At 39.6% G+C, this 18,419-nt stretch overlaps 3 protein-coding genes and 1 pseudogene across 3 annotated transcripts; 3 read left to right on the top strand and 1 right to left on the bottom strand.

Moving 5' to 3' along the window:
* The first annotated feature begins 562 nt into the window (after positions 1 to 562).
* On the top strand, positions 563 to 8,654 carry LOC117637479 (annotated as a pseudogene).
* A 1,373-nt stretch (positions 8,655 to 10,027) lies between these two features.
* On the top strand, positions 10,028 to 11,314 carry LOC117638637 (F-box/kelch-repeat protein At3g23880-like). The gene has a single exon (XM_034373732.1). The coding sequence runs from the start codon at positions 10,028 to 10,030 to the stop codon at positions 11,312 to 11,314; it is 1,287 nt and encodes a 428-aa protein (XP_034229623.1).
* A 1,479-nt stretch (positions 11,315 to 12,793) lies between these two features.
* On the top strand, positions 12,794 to 14,128 carry LOC117638636 (F-box protein CPR1-like). The gene has a single exon (XM_034373731.1). It carries the CDS (start codon positions 12,794 to 12,796, stop codon positions 14,126 to 14,128), a length of 1,335 nt encoding a protein of 444 aa, XP_034229622.1.
* A 264-nt stretch (positions 14,129 to 14,392) lies between these two features.
* Positions 14,393 to 17,637, bottom strand: LOC117638635 (FT-interacting protein 4). The gene has a single exon (XM_034373730.1). It carries the CDS (start codon positions 17,635 to 17,637, stop codon positions 14,569 to 14,571), a length of 3,069 nt encoding a protein of 1,022 aa, XP_034229621.1. The 3' UTR covers positions 14,393 to 14,568.
* Between the last annotated feature and the right edge of the window lie 782 nt (positions 17,638 to 18,419).

The raw sequence follows: 18,419 nt of genomic DNA, 5'->3' as shown, positions 1-18,419 counted from the left end.
TTCTAAAACAAAATTTAATTCATTAAACCCAAAACAAAAATACTTTTTATTATTACTATATACTAATTTCTCTTAAAAATAAAACATAAATCTCCATTAGTATAAAGTCAAGTCCTAATTTATACGTCACATACTATATCAAAAATCATTATGACCCATGATAAAAATATTCCTGAAGCCAAAAAAAAAAAAAAAGGACTAAAGAGATTCTTTATATAATTCGTGATTAAGAAAAAAAAATTCATCTTCCAGGCATATAAACAACTTTTAATTTTCTTTGACTAAAAAAAGAATTGATGCGGAAGTATATATTTTAGAGTTTGACTGAGTTGAAATGTGGGTGAGTGCTTGGAGAAACAAAGCTCAAGTATACGTGCATGGAAATGGAAAGTAAGAAGATCGAAGTGGGCCCCACATTTTTTTTTTTCTTTCCCTATTGTTGCTCGACTTCGACTTCCTCATGCTTTAAGGATTTTGAAGATCGAATTTTCTATTTATTTGTAAGTAGAGCGACTTCCTCACACTTTAATTACTGGGTTTTGTTTGTAATCAAGAAGAAGAGTGTTTGGCAAAGAAGAAGAAGAAGAAGACTAGAAGCCATGGGAAAAGCTGACGAAAACGAAGGTATGTTTCTGTGTTCCTCAAATTTCTCCAGCTTTTTTCACCAAATTTTTTTTCTGCTGCTTTAAAATATCCTAAACCCTAAGCCTAAGCCTAACCATGTTTCTATGACTTCAGATGAAGTCATGCTTGAAGAAGATAACGACGTGGAGGAAACCATTCACGGCGACGACGAGGAAGACGATGAAGACGGTACAGCCTTCAATTTTTTCATCAACTATTTTGTTATATACAAAGTACTTATGAGATTGATCTCGGGTTCACTCTATGTGGTTTCGAACGCACACTTCGTCAGCTGCTTATGTTTTCAGCAGCTTTCTTCATATTTTCTTCTCCTCGCTATCTTCTTGAGTTTTGAGCAGCTTTCCTCTTCTCTTCATATCTTCTTTCTTATTTTCTTTCTCTTTAAGCAGTTTAAATCTTGATATGGGATTGGAAACTAATTATTTGTTAGATCTATATATCTTTCTTCCTCTTCATATTCGTCTTCTCTCTGTGCCCCATCGGCTCGGTGTCTTTCACCTCTTCTATGGCCGACCCGTCAAGTTCATCTCGGCAATCAAATCCTTTTTCGTCTCCTTCTTCCCCTTGTTGGGTGCTCTTCTTGTTATTGGTTTTTCATTGTTTTTGGGTGGTTCGAGGGGCCGAGCTGATGGGTTTTCAGATGTATTTCATTGGGTTTTTAGTTGTTGTTGCTCTGGTTCTAGTTTTACTGTATCTTCAAGTGAATTGGACCCTGACTTGTGTGGTGGAATCAAATGGGGGTTAAGATCGTGTTCTTTTTCAGTTTTTTCATGGCGATTTTGGGGTTCTGTAGTTGGTCTTCGTCATTGGATTTGGATGGAGATACTTATGGGCGCAGATTGAATAAAATAAAAATTCGAACTCAATAGTCTGTTGTTTGGTGCAAAGCTGAACAGTGCAATATGCTTTAACCTTCTTCTGCAGCACCTCCTTTTCCTCGTTTACTTAGTTTTCTCTTTATTTTTCTATTTGCCTCATGTGAATAATTATCTAGTTCTTAGGGTCGAATATCTAAAATCTATTATGGTGCACTTTTTGCTTCGCTTATTGATTTTACAATGCTATTATTGTTATTGATTTTACAGAAGAGCTAGATGAATATGAGAAGGACGATTTTATAGTAGATGATGTTGATGATGAACAAGAAGACCCGGAGGAGGAGGAGGAGGAAGAAGACAGAGCGGACAGTGATGAAGAAGAAAGGCAGAAGAAGAAGAAAAGAAAGAAAAGGTGAATGTTCTATATCCTTGCTCTGATCTATTGTCTATCTCTCTAGAGTTTGCCCAAAAAAAAATCTGGTTTTAAGGTTTCCGGACTTTGGACCAATGAAAATCTTCTTCTTCTCTTTTAAAATCTTGTAGCAATTAAACAAGGGGGGTAGTTATTCCTTTGTGTAATTTTATTTTCCTGTCTCTAATTTTCTAGGGAGGAGTATGTCCTTGACGAAGATGACTATGAGCTCCTGGAGGACAATAATGTGTTTGCCCCCCGCAGGAAGGTTGTGAACATTGTCCATATATTTTTATAGTTTCTGTTGAATTTCGAATTTAATGCAATTATTTCTTCTAAATTTCCATTGTTCATGAGATGGCGATTTTTCTCTTTTTCACATTTTCAGGGGAAATTTAAGCGGCTGAAAAAAGCTCAGAGGCATACTGAAAGGGATCGTGGTGTATCTGATGAGGAGGAGTTTGATGGCAATGGCAAAAGTGGAAGAAGTGCAGAGGAGAAGCTTAAGCGCTCCTTATTTGGTGATGATGAAGGTATGTGCATATATATATGTAGAACTGACTTGTAGAGTAATCAGTATATGAATTTGATTTCTTTTTTCCCTTGTTAATTATACACCTTAATCCTATAGGTCTTCCACTTGAGGACATTGCTGAAGAGGGGGAACCTGCAGAAGAGGAAGATGATAGAGAAGTTGATGAAGAGGATGAAATGGCAGACTTTATAGTCGATGAAGAATTTGATGCGACTGGAGTTCCAGTGAGGTATATATTTTTGCATTTTTTGCATGCCCATGCCTGTCTTTATGTTTTGAACTGAATTTCTTTTCCTAATATTTGAATAATCAACTCATTGTATTTTGGTTAATTCCCTTATCTAGACAGAAGAAGCTTAAGAGAAAAAAATTTAGGGAGGCACCAGGAGTATCATCCTCTTCTTTGCATGAAGCACATGAAATATTTGGTGATGTTGATGAGTTACTGCAGCTCCGCAAGCAAGGTTCAGATTCCAATGAGTGTAGGGATAGGAAACTTGAAGATGAATTTGAACCAAGTGTTCTTTCTGAAAAGTATATGACAGAGAAGGATGACCAGATTCGGGAGCTTGATATTCCGGAAAGAATTCAGGTTATTTAACTTGCCCTTCACGAAAATATAATCGTACTCGTTTCATATTTCATGTCACATGACTGTAATTTTTTTTTTTTTTATTTGTAGATATATGAGGAAAGCACCGGATCTCCTCCATTGGATGAAATAAGCATAGAAGATGAGAGTACCTGGATATATAATCAACTTACAAGTGGTACAATACCTTTGTATGGCAAGGAAGGCTTGGGGAGTTCTATAAGCAGGGGTGACATCAAAAAAATTTTGGAATTGCACCATAAGTACAAGCTGGAGGTGAGTATTCTTATTAAGTTTGGTGCACTTCTGTTCATTTATCTGATATTTATTCTATTGGATGGTCATTCTCTCCTTGTTTTCAGATTCCCTGTATTGCTATGTATCGGAAAGAATGCCTAAGCTTTTTGAAAGATGAAAATCAGGATCAAAATGAGAAACCACCCAAGATAAAGTGGCACAAGGTTCTTGTTATGGGACTGTCAAATGTTTTAAACTGGGCCTAGATTAAAGAATATATAAGTAATATGTCTGCTTGCTTTTTCTACAGGAACTTTGGACAATTCAGGACTTGGACAGAAAATGGCTGCTACTTCAGAAGCGAAAAAGTGCTTTGCAATCTTACTATAAACGATTTAAATGCACTGTGAACCATCAGCTTTTGGAATCAGTTATAACGTCGCTTGAGGCTTCCAAATCCGAGAGAGAAGTTGATGATGCTGACGCTAAGTTTAACTTGCATTTCCCTCTGGGTGAGATAGGTGCAGATGAGGGACAATATAAGAGGCCCAGGAGGAAATCACTTTATAGTATCTGCAGCAAGGCTGGCCTGTGGGAGGTTGCAAACAAGTTTGGTTACAGCTCTGAGGAGTTCAGAATGCAATTATCACTAGAAAAAATGGTAAGTTTTCTTTGTCTTGCACTTTCACATATTTTGCCTAACCATTGATATCAGGTTCACAATTAATTTGATTGCAGAGAAGGGATGAGGGGGATGAGTTGGAGAATCCCAAGGAGACACCAGAGGAGATGGCTTCAAACTTTATGTGTGCAATGTTTGAGACACCTGAAGCTGTGCTCAAAGGAGCTAGGCATATGGTATGCATTTATAGTTTTCTAGTTCATAGAACTGTTAATTTGTTCTAGCATGCCTTGTCATAACGTCTGGTTCTAAGTTATCTGTTTTTTTTTTTTTTTTTTTTTTTTTTTTTTTTGGTTTTTTTGGTTTAAATCACTTCTTCCAGGCAGCAGTTGAGATAAGTTGCGAGCCATGTGTCAGGAAGTATGTTTGAAACAACTACTTGGATTCTATTGAGGTATCTACAAGCCCAACACCTGATGGAAATATTGCAATAGATGGTTCTCATCAGTTTGCGGGGGTGAAGTGGTTGCAAAGAAAGCCATTGAATAGATTTGAGGGTGCACAGTGGCTCCTTATCCAGAAGGCTGAAGAGGAGAAGCTTATTGAAGTTACACTTAAGCTGCCAGAAGACAGACTAAACAAGTTGATAAGCGACTTTAATGAGTATTATCTTAGTGATGATGTTAGTAAATCTGCACAAGTGTGGAATGAGCAGCGGAAGTTGATACTGCGGGATGCCATTTTCAATTTTCTTCTACCTGCAATTGAAAAAGAAGCAAGATCCTTGTTGACTAGTAGAGCAAAAAACTGGTTACGAGTGGAATATGGAAAGGTTTTGTGGAATAAAGTATCCGTGGGGCCTTATCACCGGAAGGAAAACGATAGTAGCTCAGACGGTGAAGCTGCACCCCGGGTCATGGCTTGCTGTTGGGGCCCTGGGAAGCCAGCTACCACTTTTGTGATGTTAGATTCATCTGGAGAGGTGGTAGATGTACTTTACGCTGGGTCCCTCACTTTACATTCCCATGATGTCAATGATCAGAAACTTAAGAAAAATGATGAAGAACGCGTTTTGAAGTTCATGATTGATCGCCAACCACATGTCGCCATCCTAGGATGTGTTAACTTGTCTTGTACTCGCCTGAAAGAAGTTATCCATGAGGTGAGTGTTATAGTAATCATTTTCTTCGTGATTGCCATAATATTGCTTTCTCTTAGTATAGAGCTTCCTTTTTCGCTTTCTATTATTATAGTAATCAATTTTGGAAACATGATCTTCAGCCTAAACACTGAGTGCTTTTTCATCTTTACACTTCATATATAAAGAATCCTATTGTGTACATGTGATGCTTATTTATTTCTCTCTTGCCTTTATCAGATATATAATAAGATGATAGTTGAGAATCCAAGAGATGTCGGGTATGATATGGATGACCTAAGCATTGTATATGGGGATGAATCTTTGGCTCGCCTATATGAAAATTCTCGGCTTTCATCTGATCAGCTACATGTGCAATCAGGTATGAATTTTTCCAACCTTCTACTTGTGTGCTCATGAAGATGTCTTGTGGTGGATTTCATTTTTCTTTTGTGTTATCAGGCATTGTCAAGAGGGCTGTGGCTCTTGGGCGTTATCTTCAAAATCCATTAGCAATGGTTGCCACACTTTGTGGACCAGGAAGAGAAATCTTATCTTGGAAACTCAATGCTTTTGAGCACTTTCTCACCCCAGATGAGAAGTATGCAATGTTTGAACAAGTCATGGTAGATGTTACAAACCAGGTAGGCCTCGACGTGAATTTGGCTGCAAGCCATGAATGGTTATTTGCACATTTGCAATTCATTTCTGGGCTTGGACCTCCAAAGGCAGCCTCTTTGCAGAGGTCATTGGTAAGATCTGGTGCAATATTTAGTCGAAAGGACTTTTTGACAGAACAAGGGCTTGGTTTAAAGGTGTTTGTTAATGCTAGTGGTTTCCTGCGTGTTCGGCGGAGTGGGTTGGCTGCTAGCAGCAACCAATTCATTGATCTATTGGATGATACGAGAATTCATCCAACAGAATCTTATAGTCGTGCACAAGAATTGGCAAAAGATGTTTATGATCAGGAAGGTGGCAATGACGATGATGAGGATGCTATGGAGATGGCTATAGAGCATGTCCGGGGTCATCCTAAATATCTGAAAGGCCTCGATATTCAATCATACGCTAAAAGCAAAAAGCATGAGGATAAGGAAAATACATTGTGGGATATAAAGAGAGAATTAATACATGGTTTTCAGGATTGGCGTAAAAAATATGAAGAACCAAGCCAGGATGAAGAGTTCTATATGATATCAGGTGAAACTGAGGATACCCTTTCTGCAGGAAGAATTGTGCAAGCCACAGTTCGAAGGGTGCAAGCTGAACAGGCACAACTTGCTCTTGAATCTGGATTGACTGGTATGCTTCTGAAAGAAGACTATTATCCAGGTGATTGGAGGGATGTTTCTGACTTATCTGACAAACTGCATGTGGGTGACATTCTCACTTGCAAGATCAAATCTGTTCAAAAGAATTGGTATCGGGTATTACTTGTTTGCAGTGAGAGTGAGATTAGAAATGACTGCTCTCAGAACATTCAGAATCTTGATACTTATTACCATAAAGACTGGAGAAGTCTACAGAGTGAGCAAGAAAAATCTCAAAAGGGAAAGCAGCTTGCGAAGAAGAAATTCAAGCCAAGGATGATTGTTCATCCTCGCTTCCAGAATATACACGCAGATGAAGCAGTGGAGGTATGTTTTCAATAATGTTGTTATATTAAGATTTTTATGTCTTGATCTTTGTTTTGTAAATCAATACTTAATAGTAGCCCGGAAATACTTTTCTTACACAATAGTGTGTCATCTGTTATGTTTAACAGTTATTGTCTGCTAAGGATGCTGGGGAAAGTATTTTTCGTCCTAGTTCTCGAGGGCCATCGCATTTAACCTTAACTCTCAAGGTTTATGATGGAGTTTACACTCACAAAGACATAGTTGAAGGTGGAAAGGAGCCTAAGGACGTTACAAGCTTATTCCGTATTGGGAAGACCCTGACGATTGGTGAGGACACTTTTGAGGATTTGGATGAGGTTAGTGTTTTTAACACAATGTGTGTTCTCGGAGAGTTGTACTGCATTAGTCGTCTTACTTTTCTGTCAGTTTACAACTAATGAAGGATAATCAGTTGTAAATCTTGATTCTCTTGACTGACTTTTAACCAATGAAATTGGCCTATGTAGAATTTCATTTTGCCTGAATTGTGGATCGTTACAACATCCATGACAAAAACAAATGGTATCAGATGTTTGTGTTGTACTTAGATGCTAATAATATGCAGTCTGAATAAGAATGCACAGTTTAAGTTCTAGAGGTTTTATGTTTCATATCAGATGCTTGTACTTAGATGCTAATAATGTGCATTTGTGCTCTTGATATCGAGGGATAGAAATCTGATGGTAAACTAACTTCAATGCAGGTGATGGATCGTTACGTTGATCTGTTGGTGGCTCACTTGAAGGCAATGCTAAACTATCGCAAGTTCAGGAGGGGAACAAAAGCAGAAGTTGATGAACTTTTGTGGCTTGAGAAATTGGAGTATCCTATGAGGATAGCTTATTGTTTCGGGATATCGCATGAACATCCAGGTACTATCATCCTGACCTATATCCGGAGTGCAAATCCGCACCATGAGTATGTTGGTGTTTATCCCAAGGGGTTCAAGTTCAGAAAAAGAATGTTTGAGGACATCGATCGGCTTGTAGCATATTTCCAGCGCCATATTGATGACCCTCGGCTTGAGTCAGGACCATCCATTAGATCAGTTGCTGCTATGGTGCCAATGCGAAGCCCAGCAACTGGGGGTTCTTCAGGTGCATCTCTGGGCAGTGGTTGGGATGGTTCAACCAATAAGGGTGGTTGGAGAGGCCAGTCTTGAGACAAGGATCTATTATCTACACCGAGTTCACGAACAGGTAAACTGCAGCATGGATTTTCAACTGTTCGTTTTCTTGCAATTCAATTGAGTGCAAATTAAAGGAAGTATCTTATTTAGTTTGCAACGTCTTCAGCCTGTTTAGGCTTGAGCATTTTTCGAGTAGAATGGCAGCACAAAATAACAATTAGAACAGTTTAGTCTCTTATTGGTTAACAAATAGTTGCTCATTTTCTGCATATACCATATCCCATTGAAGAGGTCATTGGCCCTGCTCTTGGAATACGGTTGCCCCTTACTGAAGTTTCATGTTCTTCTTTGTTTAGCTGAGGTTTTGTTTTCAGGTTAAAAGAAATTATTTGTATTTCTTTCCTTAATGTAGTGTAGTGCACCATATAGAATTCCTTACTTCCTTGATCAAAAACACTTTCTTCATTACTTTGTTTTTCTTTTTATGTTTGGTTTTACAGGCTGAAATGGTGGCAGTCGAGATGGACATCCAAGTGGCTTACCTAGACCATATGGTGGCGTTCACGGTGGCCATGGCGGAGCAAGTTGTGATGCATATGCTGCTGCTGCTAATGATCACTTCAGGCTAGGCTTCTGACCCAAAAAGAAGAAGGTTCAGATAATGGGCTTTGGGAATGGGGTTCTGAGCCCAAAATAAGTACAGTCTCAATATGGCTGAGAGCGCAGCGGCGATGGGGATGACAATCCTATCATAGCAGTACATATGCAGTAAATTAATGTCTCAACAAGCAATTCTCAGTTAAATTTTGTACTCATCTTTTTTCACCCAAATATATGGAAGGGTGTATCTTTCTTATGCTGCCGTGAGTTTTTTGGGCTTGTAGCTTTTGCGGCCCTCTACGCTCTTATTCCTCTATTTCAATCCAAAACTAAAAAATTAATATAGTGAAGAGTGCTGCTATTTTCACCCACTTGTCTTATTTTCTTAACTACCTTATCTTCAAAATTTTATATACAAATTTACCCTTTTGCAAAATGACTTTTAAGGACTTAAGGAAAAAACACCAACCCTAAAATAAAAACTCAATTTCATAAGAATTAAAAAGGAAAAAATTATGAATGAGAGAGGGAATTAATTTACGTTTTAAGGAAAATGTATTTGTATGTTTTAATTTTGAGAAAAACCAAAGCAAAGGATCTGGATTCCTAATGAATTAGCAAAGAGAATTTTCTTGAATTAATAATTAAATGGTATTTTATGAATAATGATGGGTGGAAGGATAGGATTTTATTTTTTCAAATTTACATGGTGGGTGGGAAGATAAGGTGAGTGAGAAAGTAGGACGAGGGGGTGGAAATAGCAGTACTCTATAGTGAAATGTAAACTTTTTATTTATTTATTTATTTGGTAAGTAAATAAATTGAAATGAATGTGAACCTTATTCATAGGCTTGATTAATTAGTATTTAAACCTATTCTTTTATTTTATTTTTCTTTATTTTTCTTTTAAGTCTTTTATTGCCCTTGACATAAGCAATCTTTACTGTAATAGGACTACAATCAGATCCTTGATAGTATAGGAAAAGGAATATTTACTTACTACTTATATACAAAGTAAAATTGCGTAATTATAAACCATTAGTGCAGTGCAGAAGCAACCTATAGGGTTGTTATTCTCCAAATTCCTCATCTTCTCCAATTCTCTCCTCTATATTTCTACAGAAATAGGGTTTCTGGAGAAATCGTCAGGAATCGTTAAGGAAAGCTTAAATACTAGAGTGCTTTAGGTTTCCTATTTCTATGTGGATTGAAACACCTAATTCTACTGGCTTAAGGAAAGCTTAAGATATCTTTGATGAGGAGGACTCTTAAGTGAAGCCTATAAAAGGATGTCCCTGTGCTATTGGTTATTACACACTCAATATTATTCTCACCCCATCTAGAGAGAGATAAAGAGCCAGATAGCAGAGAAGACAAGCTGTGCACGTCATGTCTGATCAAGGTAAGTGTTTAGTTCATATAAACCTATTAAGACTTACAATATTTACTTACCTTAATTAGACAAAGTAAACTTGCGTAATTATAAACCATCAGTGCAGTGCAGAAGCAACCTATAGGGTTGTTATTCTCCAAATTCCTCATCTTCTCCAATACTCTCCTCTATCTTTCTACAGGAATAGGGGTTCTGGTTCTCCCGAAATCATCAGGAATCCTTATATTATCACAAAATCTTTCGGAGCAATGTCAGATGTCTACTGGGGTAGCAAGAAAAGAACAATGTCAAACCCCCTCCGCCTTCCCGAAGAGATCTTTGATGAAATCCTCCTGAGGTTGCCCAGCAAAAGCGTAGGGAGATGCAGCGCAGTGTGTAAATCATGGAACTCTCTCGTCAACACCTTCTTTCGCTACCGCACTCGCGACCACACTCGCTACCAATCCAATAACCACCACGACGAAGCTCAACTCCTCTTCCTTCAGTTTCACAATTCCTCGAGCATCATCAACAGGCCTTACGCGTTGCATCGAGATAACTCTGCATGTAACTTGTATACCAAGCTTCCTAACCCGTTCGTAGCTTGCAACAAGTTACCTACTTGCCTCCGAGGAGCAAAACAAGTTGAAGATGTTACTGTGATGGGAACTTGTAACGGGCTAGTATGCCTGGTTGCTGGTGATGATGAGATTCACTTTGCTGCATCAATCTGGAACCCTTGTATTAGAAAGTTGGTGGCTTTACCTAAGCCTGGCCTTGCCGTGTACAAAGATATTGATCAGGTAAGATATGGCTTTGGTTATGATTCTTGCACCGACGACTATAAGGTTTTGAGATGTGTGAACCATAAATATATCCGCCATAGCACTTGTCAAGTTGAGATTTGGTCGTTAGCCAGAGGCTCCTGGAAGAGTCTTAGTTCTGCTGCTGATCATGTTATCCTCCCTGCCAACTTTCATCCTGGCCAGCTCTTCAATAGATCGGGTGTTGTGTTTGTCAATGGCGCTCTGCATTGGCTCCAACTTGCCAGAAACTGGAAGGTGAATAAGATGGATTATTTGATTGCATCGTTTGATATGGCGAGTGAGTTATTTGGTGAGACAACGGTGCCAGAAGCTTTACGGAAAAAATTATACTCAAAACCGGAACAACGAGAGTGGTTCATTTCAAAATACAGAGAGTCCATTGCCCTTGTTAAAATTTGTAACGATAGAGATCGTTGGATTGCTAATCGTGTTGAGATCTGGGTGATGGCGGAGTATGGTGTGGCGGCATCTTGGGCTAACCTATGTACTGTGCAGCTGCAACATGTTTGGTTGATGCCGCTTGGATTTAAATACTGCGGTCCGATTGGTTTTAGAAGGAGTGGTGAAGTGGTGCTTATGGAAGGTAGTGATCGATCTATATTGCTAGACCCTGAGTCCGAACAAGTTGATTATTTTGAAATTGATGAGAGCAACAATCACTTGAAGTTCATGGATTATTTTGTGGAGAGCCTTGTCTTATTTGACCAACCCAATGCTATTTCATACTAGAAGGAAAGACAGAAACCGAATCAAGACAACGTCCACCTTGTATGCCAAACACAAATAGCAACAAGTCATTAGCCGAAACAGCTTGGCATTGCTCCTTCTCATGCTTCTATCTATGTAGGCATTAGTCATTAAATTCATGTGAATTATCATCTTTGTTTTTATTTTCTTTTTTGTGCTTATTTTATAAAATTAAGTTTTTCTTTGCGCATTTGAGAACCTCACATGTGATATGAAGAATAGGCACAAAAAGAAGCTTAATTTCATAATGAGCCTCAATCGTTAAAATAAAAACAAAAAGAATAGACGATAATTGGCTAATGCCTAAATGGATTGCCTTTCGTATTCGTCTTTGTTTAGCTTTGTGAGGTTTTCTTTGATTTCTCGTCCTTATTTTGCTGGTTTTGATTTCATTTACTTTTGTATTTGTATTTCTTTCCTCAGCACCAAACTCATGCAACCTTCCTTGATCAACTCATACAAGTCTCCACTATGGTTTAGGGCTCGTTTGGGAGTGATCTAGAATCACTTATGGGAAGAAACATTTTCTACATGCTTCTTCAAAAAATCACTTAAAGTGATATTTGGAAAAGTGATTCTCCATAAAAGTGATTATTGGCCTCTCCCAAACAAGCCCTTAATCCATTCAACTGATTTTTTCCCCCTCATTTCGGATATGATTGAATCCCTATATACGATACTAATTAGTTAGAGGCTGAATAAGACGTTCCTCCTTATTTTGTATGGATTTTTTCCCTAAATATTAACCCAATAAGTGAATACAAAATAATCAAACGCCTTGTTTTATATGCATTTTTTTTATTTGTATGGATGGTGATGAAGGTAGTTGAATTTTCTGTTACAATTTTGTACTTATCTTTTTTCACCCAAATCGCATGTATGAACTAATATAATGAATGTTTTCGACCAAAAAAAAAAAAAGGAACTAATATAATGAATGTAAAAAAAATAATAATAAATTATTTATTTTTTATGGTAAGTAAATGAATTAAAATGGATGTGAAACTTATCCCTGGAACTAATTAGTAATTGAAGGCAATTTAACCCGAGCAATGCTACACTTACCATATTTTATCCCACATTTCTATACCACATGATGTGGCATGTCCATATTATATGCCATATCAATTAAATCAATGAAGTGTATGTTAATTAAGACAATTAGAAAAACAAATACTAGAATAAATCATAAAAGAAAAGAAAATATTAAATAATTTTAATTGATGTGGCTGTCCACATCAATTGCCACATAAGATGGTATAGGAATGTGGTATACAAATGTGGTAAGAGTAGCATTATTCAACTAACCCCTAGAGATCGTTCTTTTCTCTATCTCTCTCCACTATTTTCCCTAGTCTTTTGGTGATCTAGTTTGATTAGGACTAAAACAGGAGACTAGGATTTTAAAGGGGTCGAAAGATCTGCTTCTCCCAAAAACACCAGCGAGCTATTATCACAAAAATGTCAGATGTCTACTTGGCAAGCAACATCCTCCTCTTTCCCGACGAAATCTTACATGAAATCCTGCTGAGATCGCCTGGCAAATCCGTAGTGAGATGCAGCGCAGTGTGCAAATCATGGAACTCTCTCGTCAACTCCTTCATTCGCCACCCCCACACTCGCTTCCCATCCAATCACCACGACGACGACGACGACGTTCAGCTCCTTTTCCTGCAGGTTTACGAACCCTACAAGATCCACGTCAAAAGAAGAGTGCATTACGTGTTGCATCGAGATGACTCTGCACGTGATGAGCATACCAAGCTTACGAGCCCGTTTGTAGCTTACAACAACACCCGCACTTGCCCCGCGAAAAAAAAAGTTTTAGATGGAGATGTGGATGTGGTTGGAACTTGTAACGGGCTCGTATGCATGGTTCCTCATGATGATGATGATGGTGGCATTGACTTTGCTGCAATCATTTGGAACCCCTATATTAGAAAGTTGGTGGTTTTACCTAAGCCGGGCCTTGCCGTGGCCAAAAATATTAAAGGAATAAGATATGCCTTTGGTTATGATTCTTGCACCAACGACTATAAGGTTTTGAGATGTGTGAACTATAAGTCCTTACGCAACGACGATAAGACTTTGAAATTTAGCAACTATGTGTCCTTCCGCAAACCACCTACTTTTCACGTTGAGATTTGGTCGTTAGCCACAGGCTCCTGGAAGAGTCTTATTGCTGCTGATGATGATGATATTATCCCTGCCAACTTTTATCCCGAGCTCTTCACTAGATCACGTGTTGTGTGTGTCAATGGCGCTCTGCATTGGCTCCAAACTCGTCGCCACCTGAACGGCGTCTCGGAGCTCTCAGAGTATTTGGTTGCGTGGTTTGATATGGCAAAGGAGATATTTGGTGAGACAATGGTGCCAGAAGCTTTGAGGAAAAAATTACACTTTCAATCGGGACGAGAGTGGTTTATTTCAAGATACAGAGTGACCATTGCCCTTGTCAAGATTCGTAACTACAGATTTCCGAGGGGTGATTGTGTTCAGATTTGGGTGATGGAAGAGTATGGCGTGGCGGCGTCTTGGGCTAAGTTATTTACCGTGCAGTTGCAAAATGTTTTTGTGTTGGCGCCACTTAGTCTTAAAAATAGCGGCGTGCTTGGTTTCAGAAAGAATGGTGAAGTGGTGCTTCGTGATGTTGGTGATGGAGTTCGATTGCTGGACCCTAAGTCTGAACAAGTTAGTGATTTTCTAATTGATGGGAGCTGCTGTTGCTTGAACTTTGTGGATTCTTTTGTGGGGAGCTTTGTCTTGTATTGCCAACCCAATGCTATTTCATACTAGAAAGAACCGAAGCAACAACATTGTGTGCTTGTATTGAAACTGAATTAGTTTATCATTTGCTTTCATGTATGTGTCTTCTTATTCTTTCAATTCAAACATTTTGTTGAGCAGGCACACATTTGGCATTTTTGGTGATTCGAATTATATGACGAGATACGATTCACAATCAAATGTAGCACCAAACAAATCATTGGATTAGCGTAATTCTACCTAGACACATAAATATAAGCAAAGATAATAACTACAAGTCAGATTGAACTTCCATAATACATGAATTGCATCTTCAACAAAACAGTTAGCTATCACCTCCTTACGCATAGGACCAAAAAGGAAAAGATAACATCAATCCTAAATATCAAACACAAAAAGGCCATTCCCTTCCTTTCCACTATATCCAGAAGTCCTAAACATGATGATAATGATGCAATGAATTCAACCCTCTACAACAAGCTATCAGCCCTGGTGGGCAGCCTCCTAAAGAAACTCAAAGGTTGGCAAGGCAACCTGCTTCTGAACCTCGGCGGCCTCAGAACATACAAGCCCAACAAAACCACCACAACTCTGATTGGCACTGCATAGAACACAACAGCAGCACTCAAGCAAAAGATGGAGAACACGAATGTGGCCCTCGGGTCTCTCCAGCTCAGCAATGCTTGGAAGCGTTCACCTTGTGTAGCCATGTCATGAACAACAGTTTGAATCCTTCCCCCCACGCTCCTAAGCCGGTCATACCTCATTCGAACAACCTCAGCACTCCGACTTGTTGGGAACGAATCGAATTCCTCATCCAATTCATCGGCATAGACGCTTTCAGCATGGGAAAGCTGGGTGTCCATGTGGGGAGGTTGGCGTGGTCTAGACTTATATCGCCAAAGTCCCAAGAAGGCAGTGTAAAGCAAAATCATTGGGATTATGAGCTCTGGAAATGCAACGAGCAAGAGGAAAAATGCAACAAATAGAGCTGAGTAGACAGGCTTGTTCCAACTGCGCATCAATTCCACAAATCTTCCCATAGCAACAAGTCCTGAGAGAACATTCATTAGTCGAAAGAAGTTGGCTTTGCTCCTTCTCATGCTCCACATATGGGAGTCATGATCAAGCATATACTCCACGACCTCTCTGCCCAATTGCGGCTCTGCCCGGCTAAGCCTAGAGGCCACCACATTCATTGCTTGGTACCTCAGGGTCTCCAATTGATTCACACTCAAAGGGTTCACAAAGTGCATCTTTGGTAACAGTGGCATTGTGTACATATGCATCATGTTAGCCATATTAGCACATGTAAACCGAATAGCTAAATGAAGCTCACCCATTTTCTTTACCCCTGAAGTGTGCAGCATGAGGAGGGGATACGAGTGAGTATAAACCCGATCAGATTCAAGTGTGGACAATCGAATCCTAACTTTCCCAATTCGTGAATCACGAGCTCCTGGATTGTTTGCCAAGTTCTTGTTTATGCGGGAATTATCAAACACTCCAATTGTGACAACTGTGCAGGGATCATACACTTCCCAAGTGTACTGCTCGTTCCATTTTGGGGACAAGCTATCGACAACAGTTCGAGTTCGAATCCATTTGTGACCATACTTGGCAACACAATAGGCATCACTAGACCCTTTTTTCCCTTCTTTGATTTTCATTGGCATAAGCCCTGTTGCACCCAAAATTCCAATTTCAAGCACACCAATGTGAGGCTTCCAAAGCCGCTTGTCAGTTGGCTTAAGATCACTGCTATACATTGTGGCCTCATCTAGCACATGATAACCACCATCAAGTGAAACCCGAAGATGAATTCTAGACCCAAACCTTGTCATCATTTTGGACTCTTCTGCTGCATTGTTGAAATGGTTGTTGTCAAAATTAAACCATCTTGAAACCACTGGCTTTTCATCTGTTCGCTTTTCGATTGCTGTCACTGGAAGAAGCACTCTCCCCACCACCTCATCACGCCCCGGCCCGACCTTGTCTTCAACGGAAACCAACAAGTAATCGTCTATTGGCTCAGCCACCACAAACATCATCTCATCATTCCAATAAGGGTTGGAGAGGCTCCTCAAGCTGCTTGGCTGTGCAATTCTAGTCCTCAAAACCTGGTTTCCCACCTGAACTTTCGCGGAAAGCTCAGGAAACCTCATCATTGCAGGCCCTTTCTCACCAAGAACAATGTCTTGAGCTTCAATGATGGACACTCTCAAATACCACAGTCTCGGGGACAAATAAACCTTCGACTTAATTGAGCAAAGCCCATCAAAATTCACATTGGCAGACTTTGAATGCCAAGCTTCAGCAAATGCCTCATCAGCCTGAGTTCCAAACCAAATTGAAAGCATCACCTCCCCTGTTTTCGACTTATCACCCTTCTTATCCTCCATTCTATACCATTGTGGAGCCAACTGACTATCCGGCGGGGCCCTCTTCGGAACCTCATTCAAATCAAACCAAACACGACCTAAGAAGTCATCTTTGCTGCCCTCTTTCACAAAAATCTCCACCATTGATGACCGTATGCAATCTTTTGAAAAAGCAAAAACTTGACCCCACTCAACATTGTTCAAACCAACCCTCTTTGTAATTCCTCTGTAGTTCCCTAACTTTACTTCAGCCACTAAATCCCCACCACCAAACAAAGAGATTTCTTTGGCTTTGACAACTCTCACATAAAGGTACTGCATTTGCTCAACAAGGTCATAAGTAGAGCTAGTTTTGTCCTTTTTCAAAGACTCACCTCCGAGTTGAGGCCGAGTCTCTTTGAGTGAAAACTCGGTCAACCCATTTGAGTACCCACCCACCCCACCGCCTCCGGCGCCGGACATAACAGAACCAGGCCCTGTATTAATCAAAACAGGCTTGTTCATCGGTATCACCTCACTTGGACTTGGCTGATCCGCATTCTTTGAGTGGTGGTTGTTGTTCTGGTTCTGTTGGGTTTGCTTTGTTTCTTGTACCAGCTGCTGATTTGCCGCCATGGCTGAGTTTGGTCCCTGAAGTTTCTTGCTTTTCTTCGAAAACCCAGAAGCCGAAGCAGAAGGAGCAGAAATAGAGGAGGAGACTATTCCATTAGCCCCAACTTCCTTGACCTTTTCCCTTGTTGAAAGGTAAAGCTTGAAGCTTATTTCCCCTCTTATGTGAGAAAAAAGGCTCCTTTTGTCAAGGGTATAAAGCTGAGGGACCTCTTCACCTTCTTTTGCAATGTTAGAGCCCGAAACTCGAACTTTTCCCAGGAAATTTCTGCTATTGCTGGACCTCCTCTCGTTGAAGACATTGACTTCTATGGTTCTGTAAGGAAGATCAGCCACGTCTTTGATGTGGAACACAAGTTTTTCGTTCCAAATGGGGTTGAGGTCTTTGTGTTTTACTTGGGTTATGAGCCTTTGGTTCTCAAACTCTACTTCTACAAATGGTGAAGAGGAACCTTCACCGTTTTTGGGCATGAGGTTGTGCGCTGCAACCACCTCCACCACAAGCTTTTCTTTGCTGTGGTTGCCGTTGTTGTTGGTAGTCATAGTCATGGCTCTGCTTCTCTGTTGAAGAATAAGGAAACAGGTTAAGAAATTTGAAGACAACCACAGAGAGAGAGAGAGAGAGAGAGAGAGAGAGAGAGAGAGACAAAAGGACAATGAAGAGCCAAAAAGGAAGGAGATGGTAAACAGAGCAGAGAGAGACAATGGAGATTCAGAGAGATAGAGAGAGATGGAATAATGGGACAAATGGGGAGGCTCAAGAAAATGCTCAAAATCACTGTGGGAATCAGACGAGCGTGCAGCAGAGTTAGCAGAGAGAGAGAGAGAGTGAGATTGATGCAGACTACTTCAGTGTACAAAGGGGCAAGATATGAACTGAGCTGGTAAAAGCAAAAAACAGTCAAATTTCCACCTTCTTTTTGGTGGAGCGTTTTGGAAATGCACCACTGGCCGAGGGGAGAACACGGTTGGACAGATTGGATATAGTGGGGCCTACAACATTCTTAACGTTAACCTACCATGTAAAATATATTACCATTTCTATAACCTTGAAATTAATAGAGGTGGTCAACGGCCTTGTCTACACAACACAAATGTTTGGTTCTTGTGATTACCGTGCTCAATAACAATAATGAAATAGCTGTCTTGTTCTGCCAATGAATTAAATAGTAGTTGTTGGCCCCATTAAATAGCACTTAACATTGTTTCTCTCTCTCTATAACTTTCAACAAATTACTTAATTAGTATCACAAACTTGTGTGTCAACAAATTACAAATGTATGATGATGAATTATTATATGAGTGTGTGACGATATATAATTTACAGATTT

The sequence above is a fragment of the Prunus dulcis genome, chromosome 8, assembly GCF_902201215.1.
Source record: "Prunus dulcis chromosome 8, ALMONDv2, whole genome shotgun sequence".
Taxonomy (NCBI): Eukaryota; Viridiplantae; Streptophyta; class Magnoliopsida; order Rosales; family Rosaceae; genus Prunus; species Prunus dulcis.
The sequence above is the reverse complement of the archived record's forward strand: the minus strand, read 5'-3'. Positions and strand labels throughout refer to the sequence as shown.